Source organism: Mycteria americana, chromosome 11 (assembly GCF_035582795.1).
Source record: "Mycteria americana isolate JAX WOST 10 ecotype Jacksonville Zoo and Gardens chromosome 11, USCA_MyAme_1.0, whole genome shotgun sequence".
In the NCBI taxonomy this organism is placed as follows: domain Eukaryota; kingdom Metazoa; phylum Chordata; class Aves; order Ciconiiformes; family Ciconiidae; genus Mycteria; species Mycteria americana.
Window position 1 is genome coordinate 24854768 of NC_134375.1, and position 17893 is coordinate 24872660.

At 37.5% G+C, this 17893-nt stretch overlaps 1 protein-coding gene across 7 annotated transcripts in view; it reads left to right on the forward strand.

The window, feature by feature from the left end:
* Positions 1-17893, forward strand: part of ERC2 (ELKS/RAB6-interacting/CAST family member 2) — a 534065-nt gene that overhangs the window by 138007 nt on the left and 378165 nt on the right. For all 7 annotated transcript variants that reach the window (XR_012777475.1, XR_012777476.1, XR_012777477.1 and 4 more), the window contains exon 6: positions 2933-3100. Coding sequence is in view for 3 of the 7 variants with exons in the window: in XM_075514174.1 (XP_075370289.1) it covers positions 2933-3100 (168 nt within the window). In the remaining 4 variants the exon portion in view is untranslated. The remainder of the gene's footprint in view (positions 1-2932; positions 3101-17893) is intronic.

The following is a 17893-nucleotide window of genomic DNA, read 5'->3' on the forward strand; positions in this document are numbered from 1 at the left end:
TAATTTTAATGTGCAATATTAAGGGGGAAAGCTCTGATTTTTTTGTTCCTTTGTTTTTGTTTTGTTTTCTTTGTTTACCAGTTACTCGATGTAATGTAATGTAAGATTTTGGTGTGTAAAAATAATAATATAAGAAAAAGGATAATGGTTTTCTGGAAATGCTAGTGTCTAAGGAACTGAAATTGTGGGAGGTGACAGAGAATCATAAATTGAGAAGGAAGACAAAGGAACTAGGGTTTCAGAAGAGGTGAAGCAAGATCATGTTGGGCAATGTTGAAAACGCGGTGACAGGCAAATTGCACATATGAGATATGAGAGACAGTGGGAGGGTCAGGATCAGAGGACAAACTTGGAGTTCTTTAGATGCTACAGCACTTATACCCAGACTTGGCAGTTATCTTCATTGTAGTCTTTATAAAGTACAAAAATGTTTTTGCCTTTGTCTTTTTTTGTACTGAGATCGGGAGATCTCATTGAATTGTGGCTTGTGACCAATTTATCGTTGGTCTTCCACACCACTTAAGATACAGCAGAATGAAAATGTTTGGTCATCTGCTGGAGGCAGGAATTGATTTCATGCCCTGTTTATTTATTTATTATTTTTTTACACACTACTAGATATGCAGAACTTTAAAAAGGCAAATATACTCAGGTCTAAAAATTTCTTTTAAAAATTTATGTGGTTTCTTGTTATGCCTTTGGTAATTTTGATACTTAATTTTTGAAAATTGAAGTTTTAGTGCATTTTCACCATTATACTTTATTTTAATAAAACACCAGCCAAAAGCATAATTATTCAACACAGTTTTTGGGGGGTGTTTTTTGTTTGTTTGTTTTAATTTTTTATTTGAGAGCTCTAACACATTTTTAAATTTGTAGGTGTTGTAGCCAGAACTTTATACTAAACAGATTCTGTTTCTGAAACACAAAGAACATACCTGTGATGAAAATGAAGCTTTTTTTTTCTTTTTTGGTTGATTATTTCTCGGGGTGTGGGTTGTATCATGGAAAAAAAGTGGGAAGAGTTTCTAGGAGAGATTAAGCGTCTGCGATGTTCACATGGGTCTCGTATAAAGCATGTGATGTCATTCAGATTGGCTGCAGATCTACGTTTTGTCTTTCTATCTTGTAGACAGATTTTCCCATTGTTTTTATATTTTGTATCCATTTTTGTCTCGGTTGCCCTACTTGCTTAAAAGTTCTGGCAAGGGATGGAGGAAGGTGGTTTACTTTCAAGAGAAAGTTTTCTCTAGCAGTTTCTTAACTGCACTCATTATATTTTCTTGACATCTGTTTTTTGTACGTTCCTTTTCTTATTTTGATATTTTCAGACTGTGAAGGTGATTGCTTTTAGTGCCAGTATAGATTCTTGATTTTATACAGTAGCTCAGGGGTGGCTAGCCAAGTACCTTAACCAGCTAGACAAACATAGTGAGATTTATAAAGATAAATAAGGAATAAATATATTAAGATGTGCATATGGACTATAGTTGGAAGAAATATTTTTTAATTTAATTTTTAAGGATACACTTGCAATGTAAATCAAAATAGAAATATTTTGATCAGCAGTAAATGTTTCCAGTGACTGTGCCAGACAATATTGAATCTGTGAAATATTTTAGTATGTGGATCTTTAGGATATGGTTGAGTAGGATCAGCCTGTGGAAATATATTCTTTTTTTTCCTGGGGATTTTTGAATCACATTCCATCTAGCCCTTCTAGATTTCTTGCATCCCAAATGTCTGTTGCGATGCAGCTGATGAGAGAGAATGGAAAGAGCTCTTCTAGTACTTCTCTGGTTGTTGCAGAATTGAAACGTGAATTTTAAAGAAAAATGTCTAGGCCTTACAGTCATCAAGAAAACTTTCCAAATATAAAGGAAATGTGGTCTCTCCGAGTTATGCCGATGCACTGAGGCGTTTTATTTCAAATAATCCTCATGAGATTATATATCTGAACTCATCTGGTGACCAGTGTTATTTCACAGGACTTTAAGACGAACAGTTGTATGTCACCTAATTCACCATCCTTTAGCATCATTCTGTGTATTGTCCAGTGCTTTGTTCAGGTTCATATATTCTAAATCCACCACACTTTTGCATTCTGTGGCTACCCCTCCCATTTATCATTGTGGAAAGGGAAGAATAATTGCAATTCCATGACGTTTCCTGATGAACCTTAAATTCAGAAGCTCCTTCTTAGTGACGGGGTTTCTGCCGTTTCCCCTAGGATACGCTTTTACAATCTTACAGACATTTCACTCTGTGGAATTTTTTAAAACGTTTTCCCCAGACTTCTCTTAATCGCTTTGGCTTGGCTTTCCTAGTACCTGAGAATTCCATAGGAACTGCCAGAGAGGAAAAAAGGAGGTGGGGATGGTGGGCAGCAACACGTTTGCAAGAAGAGTAAGGTTAAAATTTCACTTCTCTGTTTTCCTCTCCTTACTAAAATGCCTGCTTTTCCTTATCAGGCTCCTAAAAAACCTTGACTCACTCTGGCCAATGATAAGTCACAAGAATCATGCTGTTGGAAGGAATAGGCTATTGGATTGAATTTATACTTATATGAACACCTTTTTTTCCTATGCATTTTTTCTGTCCTGCCAGACTTGCCTCACGCAGGATAAATTCCTTTGAACATAAGTGAGGTCCATGGTGAATTTATAGGCCAAATGATCATGTATAATCTTTAAGACTTTCTTTTTAACTTCTGCAACAGCAGGACAGTCATTCTTAAAACAGGGTACATTAAATTACAAGAAACTTAATCAAAGTTTTGAGTGTAAAAAGTCCGAATCTTAATTCTCTTCCAGAATTTATAGGTGTCAGAATTGTATTATATAATGATCATTCACACCTTTCGGATTTCAAGTGCAACTACGAATTGGAAATGAAATTAATGATCTAACCTTTCCCCCCCCACCCTTTACAGATTGACCAACTGAAACAAGAACTCTCAAAGAAAGAATCAGAACTTCTTGCCTTACAAACTAAGCTTGAAACCCTTAGCAATCAGAATTCAGATTGCAAGCAACACATTGAAGTGCTTAAAGAGTCACTTACTGCCAAAGAACAGAGAGCTGCCATACTTCAGACAGAGGTATTGTATCTTCTAATCATAAAATGCAATAGAAATATTTAGTTAATGGCATGTGTCAAGGTGATGGTGTGTTTGTTGCAAGTCTACATAGAAGGCAATTTGTTAAAGACTAGTGAAATAATTTAAAACCCTTTAAATGCCAATATACTTGGTATATATATTTTTGGTAGTACACCAGCTCTCACTCTAGAATTTTTTTAGAAGCACCTATGATTGCATTTTAAGAAAATGTTTGTGCCTAATTCTCATTGGCTTCAATGGGGGGAACTGGGCCTTAATGACTTGATTGTTGTGATTTCATTCCTTGTTTCTTCATCTGTTAGTTGACTGAGTTTTCCTTTTGGTCGCTATGGCTTGATGCTTCTTTTCTACTGTGTGTTTCTATTCTGAAGAGTGAAGCTACTGATGTGTTTTGAAGGGATCTGTTGAAGCGTGCATGATATTAATCTGTGGTTATTGTTTCGAGTGCAATCGACATTTATTTTAAAATATGAATAATTTCAGTCTTTAAAACACAGGCCAGTGCATTAGTTATGTATGTATCTACAAAGTCAGATCATAAAAATATGGGTAATGGAATACAAAGTTGAGATGGTTGTCACATTTGATGGAATGTGTAAATCCAGTGTTAAAAATGTTTCCAATAGTTCATTTCCTGGGGTTTTAACAAACTTCATAGACTTGGAGCACACAATACTGATTAGATTGATTGCTATCGTAACTTTTTCATTTTATTTTTAATGTGTGTACCCCTTTCAAGAAACAGAAATACCTGTGAAATTCAGTCATACAGTGCAAGTAGCTTCTATTGAGAAGTCTATTGTTTAAGGTATACAGGAATCTTACAGAATGATTCCAATTTCTGGCTAACAAAGCTCTAGGAGAAAAAACAGCTTACACATTCTCATGGAAGCAGGAAATAAATAATCCTAAGATTCTGATTATCCCTCTGTGCTGTATGTCTTATCCTCTGTACATTAAGATGATACAGATGAAATCTTGGAATTGCCAGCTTGTGTTTAATGGTCCAGCCAGCATATGTATATAATACAAAATAATCATGATAGAGCAAGGGTAAAAACTCCAGCAATTTTGGCAGATCTCATTCTAGCTTTTGAGTAGCAAAGATTACATAATTTAAATCTTAAGCTGTGCAAATCTGTTTTGCAAGGTTTGTATTACCTGTCATACTGCTGAGGATAGTGATGAATTCCATTGGCGCTCCACTAATTTGATTTCCTAATTCTTTATCAGACTGGTAAGTATTCAAGGCATTACAGTCTTACGGCTGGCAGATGGCCAGTGGTAACAAGAACTGAATCTACAGGGCTCTTGATGAAGGGCTGCGGGGATTGCGCGGTCCTGGTGGAAAACCAGTTGGTTTCCGACAGGTGTTCAATTCCTCTTCTTCCCGGTTTTTACATAAGGCAGTTGAGCTTGAACCTTTTACGTGAAGCAATTTCAGTTAAAATTAGCTGTAATTGCCTGTTGGTGTGCGCATGGCAACCGGTTGTATTGTGTCTGCTTATTGTTAGTCTCTCAGGGAAACCAAATGAAAAATTAATGTTAAAATTATGAGAGAGGTAGCTTGATAGGAGGAGTGCTCTATAATAGCAGAGAATGAATCCCTTTTGTTTGGCCTAATATTGTGTTATTTGTGATATAAGTGATTGTGATATTTCATCCAAGTAATATGAGATTCTTCCAGCTTTCCATGAAAAAAAAAAAAAATCTGCTTAGGTATAGGATTAGTGAAAGATAAGTTCAGTATAATTTCTATTCAGTGGAAAATATCAGTGCCTGGACCCTTTACTTCTGTATAACCCAAAGCATTCCGATGACAAGCCTTGGTTTGTTTCTGAACGAAGTAACACTGTAAGCTAAGTGGGTCGTTGCAGATATGAGACTTAAAAATTAAGCAAAACAACTCATAACTGACCTCACAGTATATCTTGGTTCTAGACAGTTAAGGCTGTCTCTGCATCGACTCACTAAATCAGTTGAGCCTGAATTTGTTTGTGACTGAATCTTCAGAAATTGCGGGTTTTATTTCACATGCATTATTGTCAGCATTCAGTAATTACATTACCTCATAAATTGATGAAGCTCTGAAATACTGCAAACTATTTTATATTCCCCATAGAAATCTAGGTGATTTCCATTTTCTGCTTTGAGTAGGGTGGAGGTAATGATTTTATCAGATGCCAGCTTTTGAGTTTCTTTTTAAGATATCTTTGTAAAGGGAATTGAGGAAAGTTGGTGAATTATGTCCACCTCTTATGGGAAGTAATTTTAGTTAAAATTTGCTGTAATTGTCTGTTCATGTGCAGGAGGTGTTTGGCAGAAGGGTCACATTAATGTAACTTTTTTGTGGGAGATCATATGAAAATGAAGGCCTCTGAGTATTGGGTTAATACCAGACTTCATTTTGGGATATGATACATCTCAAGATACATTAGAAGCAACATAAAGAAAACAAATTCCAGTTCCAGTTATACCCATGTATTGATGCAGCCACTATTTGAAATGGTTTACCAAATAATTTTGATATAATAGCAGATTTGAAATGGGAAATAACTTCACTTGCCTCAAAATGTCTTCTATTTACTTTTGAAAAGATAGCATTATAGGTTGTGCTCTTACATGCATCATTTACCTATGCGGCAGAGACTTTAAATAAACTGTGTTAAACTTTAAATTATGTCAGCAATTTACCTGATCTCGAAATACTTTAATAATGTGCATACTTTGGGCAAGATTAATTACATTTATCCATTTAAGATGCACTGAATGTTTTATTACTTTCCCGTACTTTATGGTGGAGAGGTGTAGTGCACCTCAGATCTGCTGAAAAAGATCTTTACTTTTATGTTATGTAGGTAGAAATAAAGCACACTGTATACCCGTTAGTTTCTCAAGCCAGGACTTATCAGGAAAGAACAGTACTTTTGTTATTTTAAAGCCCCAAGGTTGTTGTAGGCACGTCACAGGCTGTACAACTTTCCATCTAGAAGGTTAGATATTCAGGGGTTAGAAATGAAGAGCGGTTTCTGGAGTTAAATAATGTTGAGGCTCACAAAAGGTATGTGGTTAGTCTGAACATACTTTCTACCTCTCTTGAATAGACTTTGAGTCAAGAGCTCCTTAAAACTACTGAGCTATCCAGTCTTGTTTCCTGGAATAGTCTTACAGCAGCCTTCAGCTAGCCATAAGAAATAGGCTCATATAACCAAACACAGGATTTGTCATAAATTGCTGTGTAACTGTGAGAATGTTACTTGCTTTCTCTAACAGTCATGAAAACAAGTGACAGATCTCTGTGTCCAAGCAATTTTACAGATTAGAAAATAAGATTCTTCAAGGCTGATATGCGTGTTCTAATGGTGTTCTATTGTTATGTATTTTTAAGACCCTCAAGGTTTCGGCACATTCCTTACCACCCTGCTGTATGCTAGGGAGTTTTTCTAGTTAAAAATGATTGCCAGAACGTCTCTTCTCTACAAACTATTATGTTACAACTTCCAGAGTGGCTATGAGGCTTATTGGAGAGAGAGTCTGTTAAACTGGGCATTCTGGATAAACGTGCTGGAGCTCCGAGGAACACAAAAGCTGGACAGCGGCTGAATATGTAGATTGCTATGTCTACTCCTTTGTAGACCAAAGTTCTTGTTTCTTATCAATATTTGGCCAAAGCCAGAAAGAAAACATCCTTAACAAAAGTGACAAGATGACACCTCAATAAAAATTAATTACTAAGGCTGTAGACCACTCATTGGATACCATAAGTTTGAGGGTTTTTAGAGCTGATCATCTTCCTAGGTTTAGTCAGTTATGAGGTGGTTGAAAACAGGCTGTTTGTGCTGCTTGCACTTTTTCTTATTCAGGATGGAAATGCCTGCTTTTTTCTCTTATTTCTTTTGCCTGCTTATTTGCCCTTCATATGTTTTGACTGACCAGTGGGCCAATATGCGGCAATAAGAATGAAGTGATTTTTTTGTTTGTTTTGTTGTATGCTTCATTGTACACTTGAATTAACAAATTCCTGCCTTCAGGCTGCATTCTCCTGTTACATCCCATACAAACTGTGATGCAGCAAGACAGGAAAGTTCAAAATGATGCCTTAGTGTAAAATTTTCCTGAACTCGCTTTATACCTACTCTTAGTTTTATGGGAAGACTTTTTGGTAATCGTTTTGCAAATACCAACTTCACCTAACTCACCAATGTCTGTCTTCAGTGCTCAGAAATATCCTGTCTTTCAAAAGGACCTTTTCCATTTCCACTTAATCTTTAGTTTGGAACGCTGGGGAAGTAAAGGGAATGTTTGTATCTCATATGAATCTTTGCTGAAAATGTTACATTTGGTTATGTGTGAGAGGCTAAATGTGGGCTAATTCCAAGTATCAGCAGAGGCCATCGATGTTTTGTTTCTGGTATATGTATTAAGCTGCGTTAAATTAAGTAACAAAACAACAACAGATCAATGAAGCTCATACATTTCCTGCAGGACATACAATCCCTGCAACAGGAGAGCAGCGATAGGATAGAGGGGCTTTCTATGCACTAAAACCAAGATCCTTCTTACCAAAGACGTGAAAATGGGCAAGTGTCATTGACATGGTGATCAAGCATGTGGCCTGCCAGTGAGATGAATGAGGAACAAAAATACTGCTTTGCCAGCTGGGCTGCCTCTGAGACCTGGGTTTTAAAGCTGACTAAGCTAAGGCCTAGACTGTGCTGTGGTAGCAATACAGCAATGATTCTAGACATAGCAGGTTTCATTCTCTGCAACCAGGAATTGGAAAAGATTTTGTTTGGTTGGAGCAACTGCATCTTCTATCTCCAGCCTTCAGGTCTTATCTAAAGGGAGGGCAAAAGCTTCCAGCAGCAGATGGGCAAGCAGCTGCAGGGAGATGCAGGGCAAATGGCAGCCCTCCAGCAGGTGGAAATCATTATGGAAGGAATTTTGTACTGTACGAGCTGTTGTTGGTCGTTCCCAGATGAGTAAAGTTAATAACATTTTGGCCTGTATTAAGCCACACTCCTTTCTTCCTGCATGTCCACATTGTCTATTTGTAGAATAGATAGTTTGTGTTAATTACCACTGTAGAATTTTACGCTGTCCTAAAACATGCTCATAACCTGCCCTGAAGGGCTGCTTTCTGGAGATGAAAGTAACCATCAAAGGCCAGTTCTAATCCTGAGCTGCGTATGGTATTGGTAGTTGCAGTGTCAAGTTCCTGCCTAAATAGGATTACTTTGTAATCACCTTGTTGTAATTAAATCAGCTTAGTAAATCCTGTAATAAAAGAAATCCTCAACAAGATCTCAGTTACTTCATAACAAGCCTTTTGTTATTACTTAGCTTAATAATGGTACTCTGCAGGTTATCTTCAGGTTTTGGAGACAGCAGCTGCATATGATGCAACAGGATGTGATTCATAGAATCACATAATGGTTGAGGTTGGAAGGGAGCTCTGGAGGTCACCTGGTCCAACCCCCCTGCTCAAGCAGGGCCACCTAGAGCTGCTTGTCCAGGACCATGTCCAGATGGCTTTTGAATATCTCCAAGGATGGAGACTCCACAGCCTCTCTGGGCAACATGTCCCAGTGCTCAGTCATCCTCACAGTAATGTTTCCTGATGTTCGGTGGGAAGCTCCTGTGTTTCAGTTTGTGCCCAGTGCCTCTTGTCCTGTCACTGGGCTCCACGGAAGAGCCTGGCTCCATCTTCTTTACAGCCTCCCTTCAGATATTTATACACAGTGATAAGATCCCCCGTTCTCTTCTGTAGGCTAAACAGTCCCAGCTCTCTCAGGCTTTTGTCATATGAGAGATGCTCCAATTCTTTAATAAAGCCCTTAATTAATCCCTTAATTGCTTTGTGGCCCTTCACCAGACGCTCTCCAGTATGGCCATGTCTCTCTTGAACTGAGGAGCCCCGAAGGGGGCACAATATCCCAGGTGTGGCCTGAGCAGTGATGAATAGAGGGGAAGGATCGCCTCCCTCAGCCTGCTGGCAACATCCCTCCTAATGCAGCCCAGGATGCTGTTTGCCTTTTTGCCTCAAGGGAACATTGCTCGTGTTCGACACGGTGTCCACCAGGACCACGAGGTCCGTTTCTGCAAAGCTGCTTTCTATCTGGGTGGACCCTAACATATACCGGTGCATGGAGTTGTTCCTCCCCAGCTGTAGGACTTCACATTTCCTTTCCCTGAACTGCATGAGGTTCCTGCCAGCTCATTTCTCCAGCCTGTTGAGGTCCCTCTGAACAGCAGCATTGCCCTCTGGTGTATCAGCTGCTCTTCCCAGTTTTGTACCCTCAGCAAACTTGCGGAGGCTACACGCTGCCCCATCATCCAGATCGCTAATGAAGACGTTGAACGGGACTGGATGCAGTATTGACCCCGGGGTATAATACTAGTTCTACTTGAGTCCCCTGATTCTACTTTATATTCCTCTACCTCCCTCCATGGTTCTCGCAAGCCAGGTCTAATAGGGCACGAGGCTTAGAAGTAATCTTAATTATAGTTCCTTGTAGTTCAAGTATCCCTGGAAGTTCATTAGTTTCACTTAGTTGGTGAATTCTATCAGTGTTTGTTATTCAGTAGAATAGATTGGTTTTTGTATCATTCGAGTCTGGAATTTTCAATGTGTCTTAGCAAAATTAGCTCAGAAAATATTACTACTTTAAAAGTATAGTTTCAGTTTGAGCTCATTCTTACATAGTTTGTTTCAATGGTCAGAAATGGAATGTAAACAGAGTTATAATGATTTTAATCTCTGCAGAATGTTGACTGTTATTGAGAGGCATGACTAGTGTATCTGGTTATTCGGATAGTTGTTTTACGTGTATTCTAGCAGATCATCAGAAACAAGAGGACCTCTGGATTTTTTTGATGAGTGTAGTTAATTTCCTTCAAACAATGGTAATTGGATCAGATTTCAGGTAAAATGGCACTTTGTCACATGATGTGAGAAAATTTAAAACCAAGAGTAAACAAGTCAGATCTAAACACGATGTGCTTTTTGCATGGTGTTTCTCTTGTCTCAGTGATGTCAGTGTTTTGGGATTTTTTTAAATAGGTTTATTTGACTTAAAAAGCTATCATTTGAAGTTTTTATTGACAGCTGAAACAAAAAGATATAATCCTGTAAAGCAATAACTATCATGGTGGCCGGAGTTGGGAGGTCTGAAAATGGTTTATTGCCAGCAGGAAAAATGTTTGGAACCAGTTCTTAGAAGGTTCACCGCCTCTGCTACGTGCATTTCATTTTGTTCCATTTTTAAGGGTATATATGATAATAGTGCCAAACTATGCAAACTTTTCCTACCCTAATGTATATAGCCTTTGTTCTGATTATCTGTTTATTAATGATGTGAAAACCCTGAGGTCGGATAAAAATGAGCCAAGGTCAGGCTACTCCAGCTACAGAACACTGAAATGTCACTGTGCTCCATAGAGAATTGCTAAAAGGAAGAATGTTAGACTTGCTGATATTTTCCTTGCTGCTGTGAAAAAGCTATAGATGTTAATTTTTAAATGAAGCCTTGTGCTGTTACTGCGGCAGGAAAGAGGTTAAACAGCACGAGTGGTCCTTTCTGATGATTTAAAAAAATGAGACGCTGCCATTTGTATACTTTGAAAAGTGGTAGCCAGTACAGTTGGAGACTATATTTGTGCATACTTGCAGTGACTGGCACTTAACTACTGCTCTTACCATCAGGAAAAAAACTTACATAAACCGGTGCATTTCTTTCATTCATTTCAGCTGGGTAGCTCAGTGGAGACAAACGTTCATTTCATAATTCTGACACAAACATACTTAGCACTTTATTAGTTAGCGTATCCTTGCTTTAGATAACACTCCCGCAAACTGGCAGGTGTGCTCTTTGAAGGTTAATGAACTGTGAAATGTAAGTAAATGCCTACAGAGAAATTTTGTAAATTGTGAGCGTAGTGCTGTCAATGGAGAAAAATGGATTAGAAAAATGGGTGAAGCCTGTACTGCAACTGAATACTGATGTGTTCAGTGTACATGTATTAATATAGAAAACCTAATAAAAATGAAGAGGAAAGGTGATTATAGTGGGTATTTATTGCAATCTGGTTTTTCTTTTAAACAAATCTGTTTATAGAGAAGGGCTGCGAAATGATTGACTTCTTGGCAGTTCTTAGTTTGCGTAAAGAGCAAATAAAAGCAGAGAGCACAAAATACTTGGAACAAAACTACAAATGCTTTATTTTTCTTTCTATTACAATGTTGGTATATGATATTGCTTGAAATGCAAATCTGCTTTTAATTTTACAATAATAATGCCATAACTACGGTTATTTCACTCTCACGTTTTTATTTTTCTAACATAGAGTTTTACTTTGAAATTGTATTTTTCTATTGTTTTGTGATTTTGCTTGTTTCAAATCGGGGTGGGCCAGACGTTTTCGTGTGGTCTCTTTGCTGTACTGCCAGTGTATTGTTCTGGTAGATCTGTGCACGCAAAGGAAAGATCACCCGCTGTAACAAGCACTGCTCTGGAGGCTTGTGTGCCATTTACGCTCCCTGTCACTCCGTGGCGGTTCAGAGCTTTCTTGACAATGTGTTGCATGTTTCAAAGTGAGCTGTACCTTGGGTGGAGTTTGCCAGCCATTTCACTTTTCGTACAGTTTCCACGTTTTGTGGGTCCCCGTGACAGCTTAGAACAGGAGAGGGGAGCATAGTGGCAAGGAGTAAATTCAGAGTTAAACTGAAAGAATGCTTAGATTAGCAAAATGCTATATTTAAACAGAAGTAAACTGTGAAGCAAAGTGGGTTTTTTGTCTGTCTACCTATCGGAGGATTTCAAGACTTGACTGTTCAAAGGCACATCAGACGGCATGGTCTGACTGCAGTGTCCTCTGTGCTTTGAGCAGGAGGTTGGACTAGTGACCTCCTGAGACCCATTCCAACCTCAGCGACTCTATGGTACTGCAAATGAAGCTTTCTCAAATACATGAGAGGTAATACTGTCCCCAAGATGGGTATTTTCTGCTTTGTGAGTTATATACTGGCATTTATTTATCCAGAGAAAGATTAAATGTTGATTGATTTTATTTATCACACCCCCCCACCCCCCACCCCCCCCCAATTGAATCCATTCTTGGTAATAGGTTTAAATGTTCTGTCTTTCTTTTGGGGACACCATTTTTTCTATTTCGTAAAAAATTGAAATGGAACTGCCTGAGGGAAAGGTGATGGAAACAGTGGAGAGTTCCATTTGCAGGGCCTGTAGAAAGTAGTGCCCAGAGACAGGAAAACACAGATAAAAAGAAAATGGGAAAGATGAAAGTACAAAGATAAGGGCTGTATATTTGATGTGTAAAGACTTTATGCAAGTTGTTTGGGACAAATAGTCTAATGAATGTTAGATTTATCTTACTGTCAAAACACTTCTCATTTTCATCTATTTAATTAAAGTGATAAATAACTGTGGTTTCCCCCCCCCAGTTCTTAGATTTACAGAACATTACCTTGTTGCCATTTAAAACAATATTCAATTAGACAGCTTTAATGGGTTTTGATAACTGAACAAAATTTACTGTGATAAGATAAATTAAGCTTCAATTAGGCTTGATTCTAGTGGATGGAAATGATTAGAAAAATATTAGTACTGTTATCTACTAATTTAAAACCTTTGCTCTAACTAGAGATGTTTTGAGAGGAACTTTGATAGGATCGCTTCAGAAATGATTCTTGGTATACTTTAACTATTGCTTATATTGTGATTAAGTCTAAAGGGCCCGCTTATGATCCTAGTATTGGCACTGTACACAAAGAAATGCAAAGAAAACCCCACCTCCAAACAGTATTGAAATGTCACCAGGTAGATGTAAAACCAAGGGGAACACGACGAGTCTGTAGATGTTGTAAGCAGCGTAATAACTAGGAGACGTAACCCCCCAGTCTGAAACTGTTAATGATGGTTTGCGCATAATGCAGTAGTGATGAAGTGGGAGGAGATGTTACTGAAGTAGTTTTGCATATTTTTGGTGTTTATGCTTAAGAGACAGCTGGGGAGAAAGGACTAGAGCCACTTAAAGGAAGACATGAAGAATTAAGTCTGTGACTGAAGGGAGACGGCCATGGTTAGGTGAATAAGTCATGAATAGCCTTAAGGCCAAAGACAAGTGGCTCTCGTGTTTGTAAAAGTGAAAGAGGGAGAGGGCAGTGGTGGCTGGTGTTTTGTGTCTGCTGTCTTGGGTTAAAAATGAAAGAAGATAGCCAATCATCCATGAGGCTGTTCCTTGTGTAGGGTACATACACCTAGGTAAAAGTTGGCTATACGAAGGTAGGGACAAGGTTTTACTTCTTACATAGTACCAGTGTAAGGGTTGTGTTTTGTTTGGTTTTTTTAATACTTTTTTTTAATATAGGTGTTAAGAATGCAGTGCAGGGATATAATGTGGGACAGTTCAGCCTTTGTGCTGGGACGAAGGCCAGAGACTGCAAACTGTTGTCATTTTTTAATCAGTGGTTCAGTTTGGGAGCATCCTTCTTCAGTGAAGAGATCTGCTCTTCCGGACACAGATAACAGAGTTCTGAGCTCACAATTGCTCTTAACCCCAACACTCAAGGCTGCGGTAGGGGCAAAGATACATTCTCAGCCTGCCCTCTATCTCTGCAGGGATAAAATCATGCTCACAGCAGGAGCAGAGTTTAATAAAATAGGAGATGTGGCCCATTTGAAATGGAAAAGCTTCTGCAGCTCTGGTGGTCCAGAAATCTTTGGAGATGCTCGTACTGACAGTAGACCTCAGATGCCTTTTTGATTCTTTTCTTGATAGGATTCTGAATAATATTTTCCTTATAGCTATGTGGCGGTGTGGAGGGTGGTTGTGTGTTTTTTTTTTTTTTTTTCTCCCCTTCCCCCTTGTTTAACTTTTAGAAGGAGAGAAATATGTAGGTCTTGGTATCACAGTAGAAAATGAAAGTAAGAATCTAAGCTTGTGAAAGATCAATGATTTCACAGGTGACCTGCTAATATTTAGGGAAACCTCTAAATAAGATCAGCTAAGGCAAACAGAAGTTATACACTTCGTGTCCCAAGTGATAACATAATTTAATTACGTAACACTTTACATTTCTGTAGTACTTTCCATACTTAAAATCATCAAGTAATGCAGGCTGTAAGAATTTTTGAAAGATTTGTCATTGTTACAGATAAAAAGTATTTACAAATTATCTCCTGCAAAAGAAGCAACAGCTGTATTTTCTCCTGAATAATTTGATTCTGTCATTATTTGGTATATTTTCAACTAGCCGGTGTGGTAAACATAATGGCATTCAGTTTTGTGGCTTCCATTTTTATTTTCTGTTAAAGTGAAAGCTGCTGTTTCATTTTATAAATTGAACAAAATAGAAACCCAGACATAAATGTTCTGTTTCATTTAGACAAGCAAAGGATAATACATGTGTGGCAAAAGCTGTCTTTCTGAAGTAGACTTGGTGCTTCGCAGCGCTACCATGGTAAGTCATGGCAGTTAAGTTGTGTAGCCTTGAGGCTTTTGTAAATAAAAATCCTTGTGGACCATCGGCTGGCACAGACATGTGGGAACAATCATCTTAGTTGCCAGTTGTTGCAGGGAGGAATTGCAGTTGTGCACAGTGAGCCATGACAATAGTGGTCTGACACTTCAAAAGAAGCTGGGCTAAACAACTACTGTGCATGATAGCACCTAGTTAAATAAGGATATTAATGTTTTTAAAGATAGGTAGTTAATGAGAAGGCTGTGAATTTAATTTAATTAAAATACAAAATATTCTCAAAGGAAGGATGCTAATTAACATTTGCTGGACTAGGCTAGGTAAAAAGTGCTTGTAACAAAGTTCTGAAATTGTCTGTCTCCTTTGAAAAAGGTGCTTTTTAGATCTTTGGTCATGTAAGTGGTTAACTCTGTTAGTAAATGCTTGAGTTAGTAGACTGTGGTGCAGTTCTCCATTTGTTTGATTCTTTTTCTGTGATTATTTTAATGTATGGCATTTTATTTTAATGTATGGCATTATAACTTAAATCTCAGCTCTTCAAACAAATCCTTTGCGTTTGTGTTTCCTGTACAGGGTCATACACCTTCTCCCTGCTAGCCTTAGTTACATTATTTCTACGCAATATGATTTGTAATGCAGTAATATTTGTTAAAGAAATAGCATTATGTGGCACTAAGTAACTTGACTCTGTATAATTGCCTTTGGTTATTATCTGTTCTGTGACATATAAAGAAGAAAGGCTTTGCATTGTTTCCTCTGTACTTCTGTGTTGAATGTGCACTCTTTCTCACACAGATTAATTTACTCCTATCATTCTCAATGTTAATTTCCATATTTTTGAGAAGGAAGCATGGGGCGTACAAAGTGATGAGAATGCCAAGGTTTGCTAATGTTGTTACAGACACCATATATTGTGGGTTTCTTGCTCTTGTATGGTCATACTTTTCCTACCTGTGCCCATTCCTCCAGCTGTAATTGCTTAAAGACTCCGCATGCATCCTGATGAGTTTCCACTGTGTACTTTTTGTCACAGATCTGTCTTTCTGTTTTTGAAAGATTCTTGCTTAACAGTAACTGTGACTACTTTCAGTGTGATAGCATTTTTAGTTTTACAGAAGAAACTGTGTAAGCAGTACTATGCTAGAAGAAATAAGGATTTAGAAAAGTGGAAAAAAATGGTTTTAAAAATGCAAAAAGAGATTTCTGATGCATTTGAGGGAATAACAGTTACAAGAGAAGGAAAGAAGAGGAGATTTTTGTCAAGTATTAATAATAATCTAAAGCTTCATGAAGCAAATAACGTGTTCTACAGAATCAGAGAGAAATGAGTGAAAACGGAGCATGGAACTGTGGAGAAGGTTTGCAGAAGATACTACTACTAAAGAGCTCTGGGATAGGAACATCGGCGCTGGTGTATAGAGCTGCTTAAACGTCTGAGCCAGTCGAGTTCTGCTATGATTAGTGTTAGCAATGTATTTAAGTATTGTAGAACTAAGGCCTAACAAGATAAAATCAGGGAGTTAGAAGTCAAGTTTTTAGAGACTTTTGAAAATGTTGGTACTATTGTAAAGTTGGATGGAGAACTAGATCAGAAGATAGAATAAAATGGATAAGGATGCTTGGGTTTCTGTAGGAATTCTTTGGCTGCCCATTTTAACGTAAGGGGTCAAACTGGATTTGCAGAGGAAAACCTTAATTCTGACATTTTGTAATGTTTAGTGTTGATTTTTTTTCCAAGTTCAGTAATAATTTTCCTTTAAAATAGGTCGGTTTTGTAGGTATTCATATAGGGCTTGTGAATCATGATTGCCTTTGCTAGGTTCCCTTCTTCTTTCAGTGGAAGCAAGTTTGATGCAAGCAAGGTGCCCGTCAGATACTATTACCAAAGTTAGCTAGAAATAGACTGAAACAATTCTGCAAATACAGCATTTATGAAGACTATTTTCTTTCTCATGTCCTTTTGCTTTTGTCTTTCAAATTCTTCCTCAGGTCGAACAAGCATAACAGCTGTTTCTTATCTTTAAATACTACTTTATTCCAGCTGCCCTGCATTGTGAGATGAGGCACAGGAACTGTATAGGGCAGGAAAGACTGAGAAGCTTGTAAATAAAAATGGTTCTGGATCACATTCACTGCATGCTTCTTTTCCCCTTTAAACTGTTTAAACAGTTGAATCTCCAAGAAAATACTTAAAATACTTTCCATTAGTTTAATTACTTTTACACTGTGTCATTTACTCATTGTTCTGAACACCGTTAGAGCAACACTAAATTGGATTCTGGAATAGATTATAGTATTCATAAATACTATAGCTGTCTTCCTGTAATACCTAATTGAAATGAAAATCAATATCTATTATATCTGCCCATTTCTATATATTCATAATCTTTTGCATAAATCATATTTTGCTGTTTTCCAAGTATGTGTACTGTTTGTGGTTGAATTTAAAACATTCTTGTAGCAAGATCGGAGAAAGTTACTTCCTATTGTAAAACATTTACAGTGTTTTTCAGTAGTAAATTTGGAGGAACATTGCAGTTGAAATATTCTTCACTGAGGATACTAATGTTGCCTTAAAACTTAGGACAAATAATAGATAATAAAGTAATAATAACAAAATTTCTGATAGAAATTACTACCAGTAGTAATAGAAGTTGTTAAGATTCTTTTTCTTTGCATTTCTGCAAAAAGTTTTCATGATGCCTGCTTGCCATATCCAGTCTAACAGAGTGATTCTTTGGTCAGTAGCTTGCATGGAAGATGGATTACTACTGGAAAGATTTGTATTGGAGGTGCATCTTTTGTCTTTAAATTTAGATACATACCAAAATCATGTAAAAATAAGCAGAGTCCTTACAGGGCAAGGAAGGAAACTGTGGAGGAAAAAGTGCTCAGATATATTTGAGCTCCAGATTACGCTTCACTGATCCTTTACACGTTTCGGAACTCTAAAACATAACAATAACATAGTGCACAGGTTTTAATGGACTCTGTGCTACACTGAATTTCAAATAGAACATGTATTTTGTGTCTTGGTATAGTTCCACATACTCTTCTGTCTTTGAATATTTATAGCTAAATTTCTCTGCTTTATGTCAGGAGCAGTAACGTTCCTGAGATTAGAAAGTATGAAAATAAAAGACTGAAACCTTAATTGTCTGCAATAACTAGTCAGATCCACATTATTTGAGTTGCAATAAAGTAATCTTTTCCCTTACTATTAATTTATTTCATTTTTGAGGCAAGTGTAAATTTCATTTTACTCTTTTGGC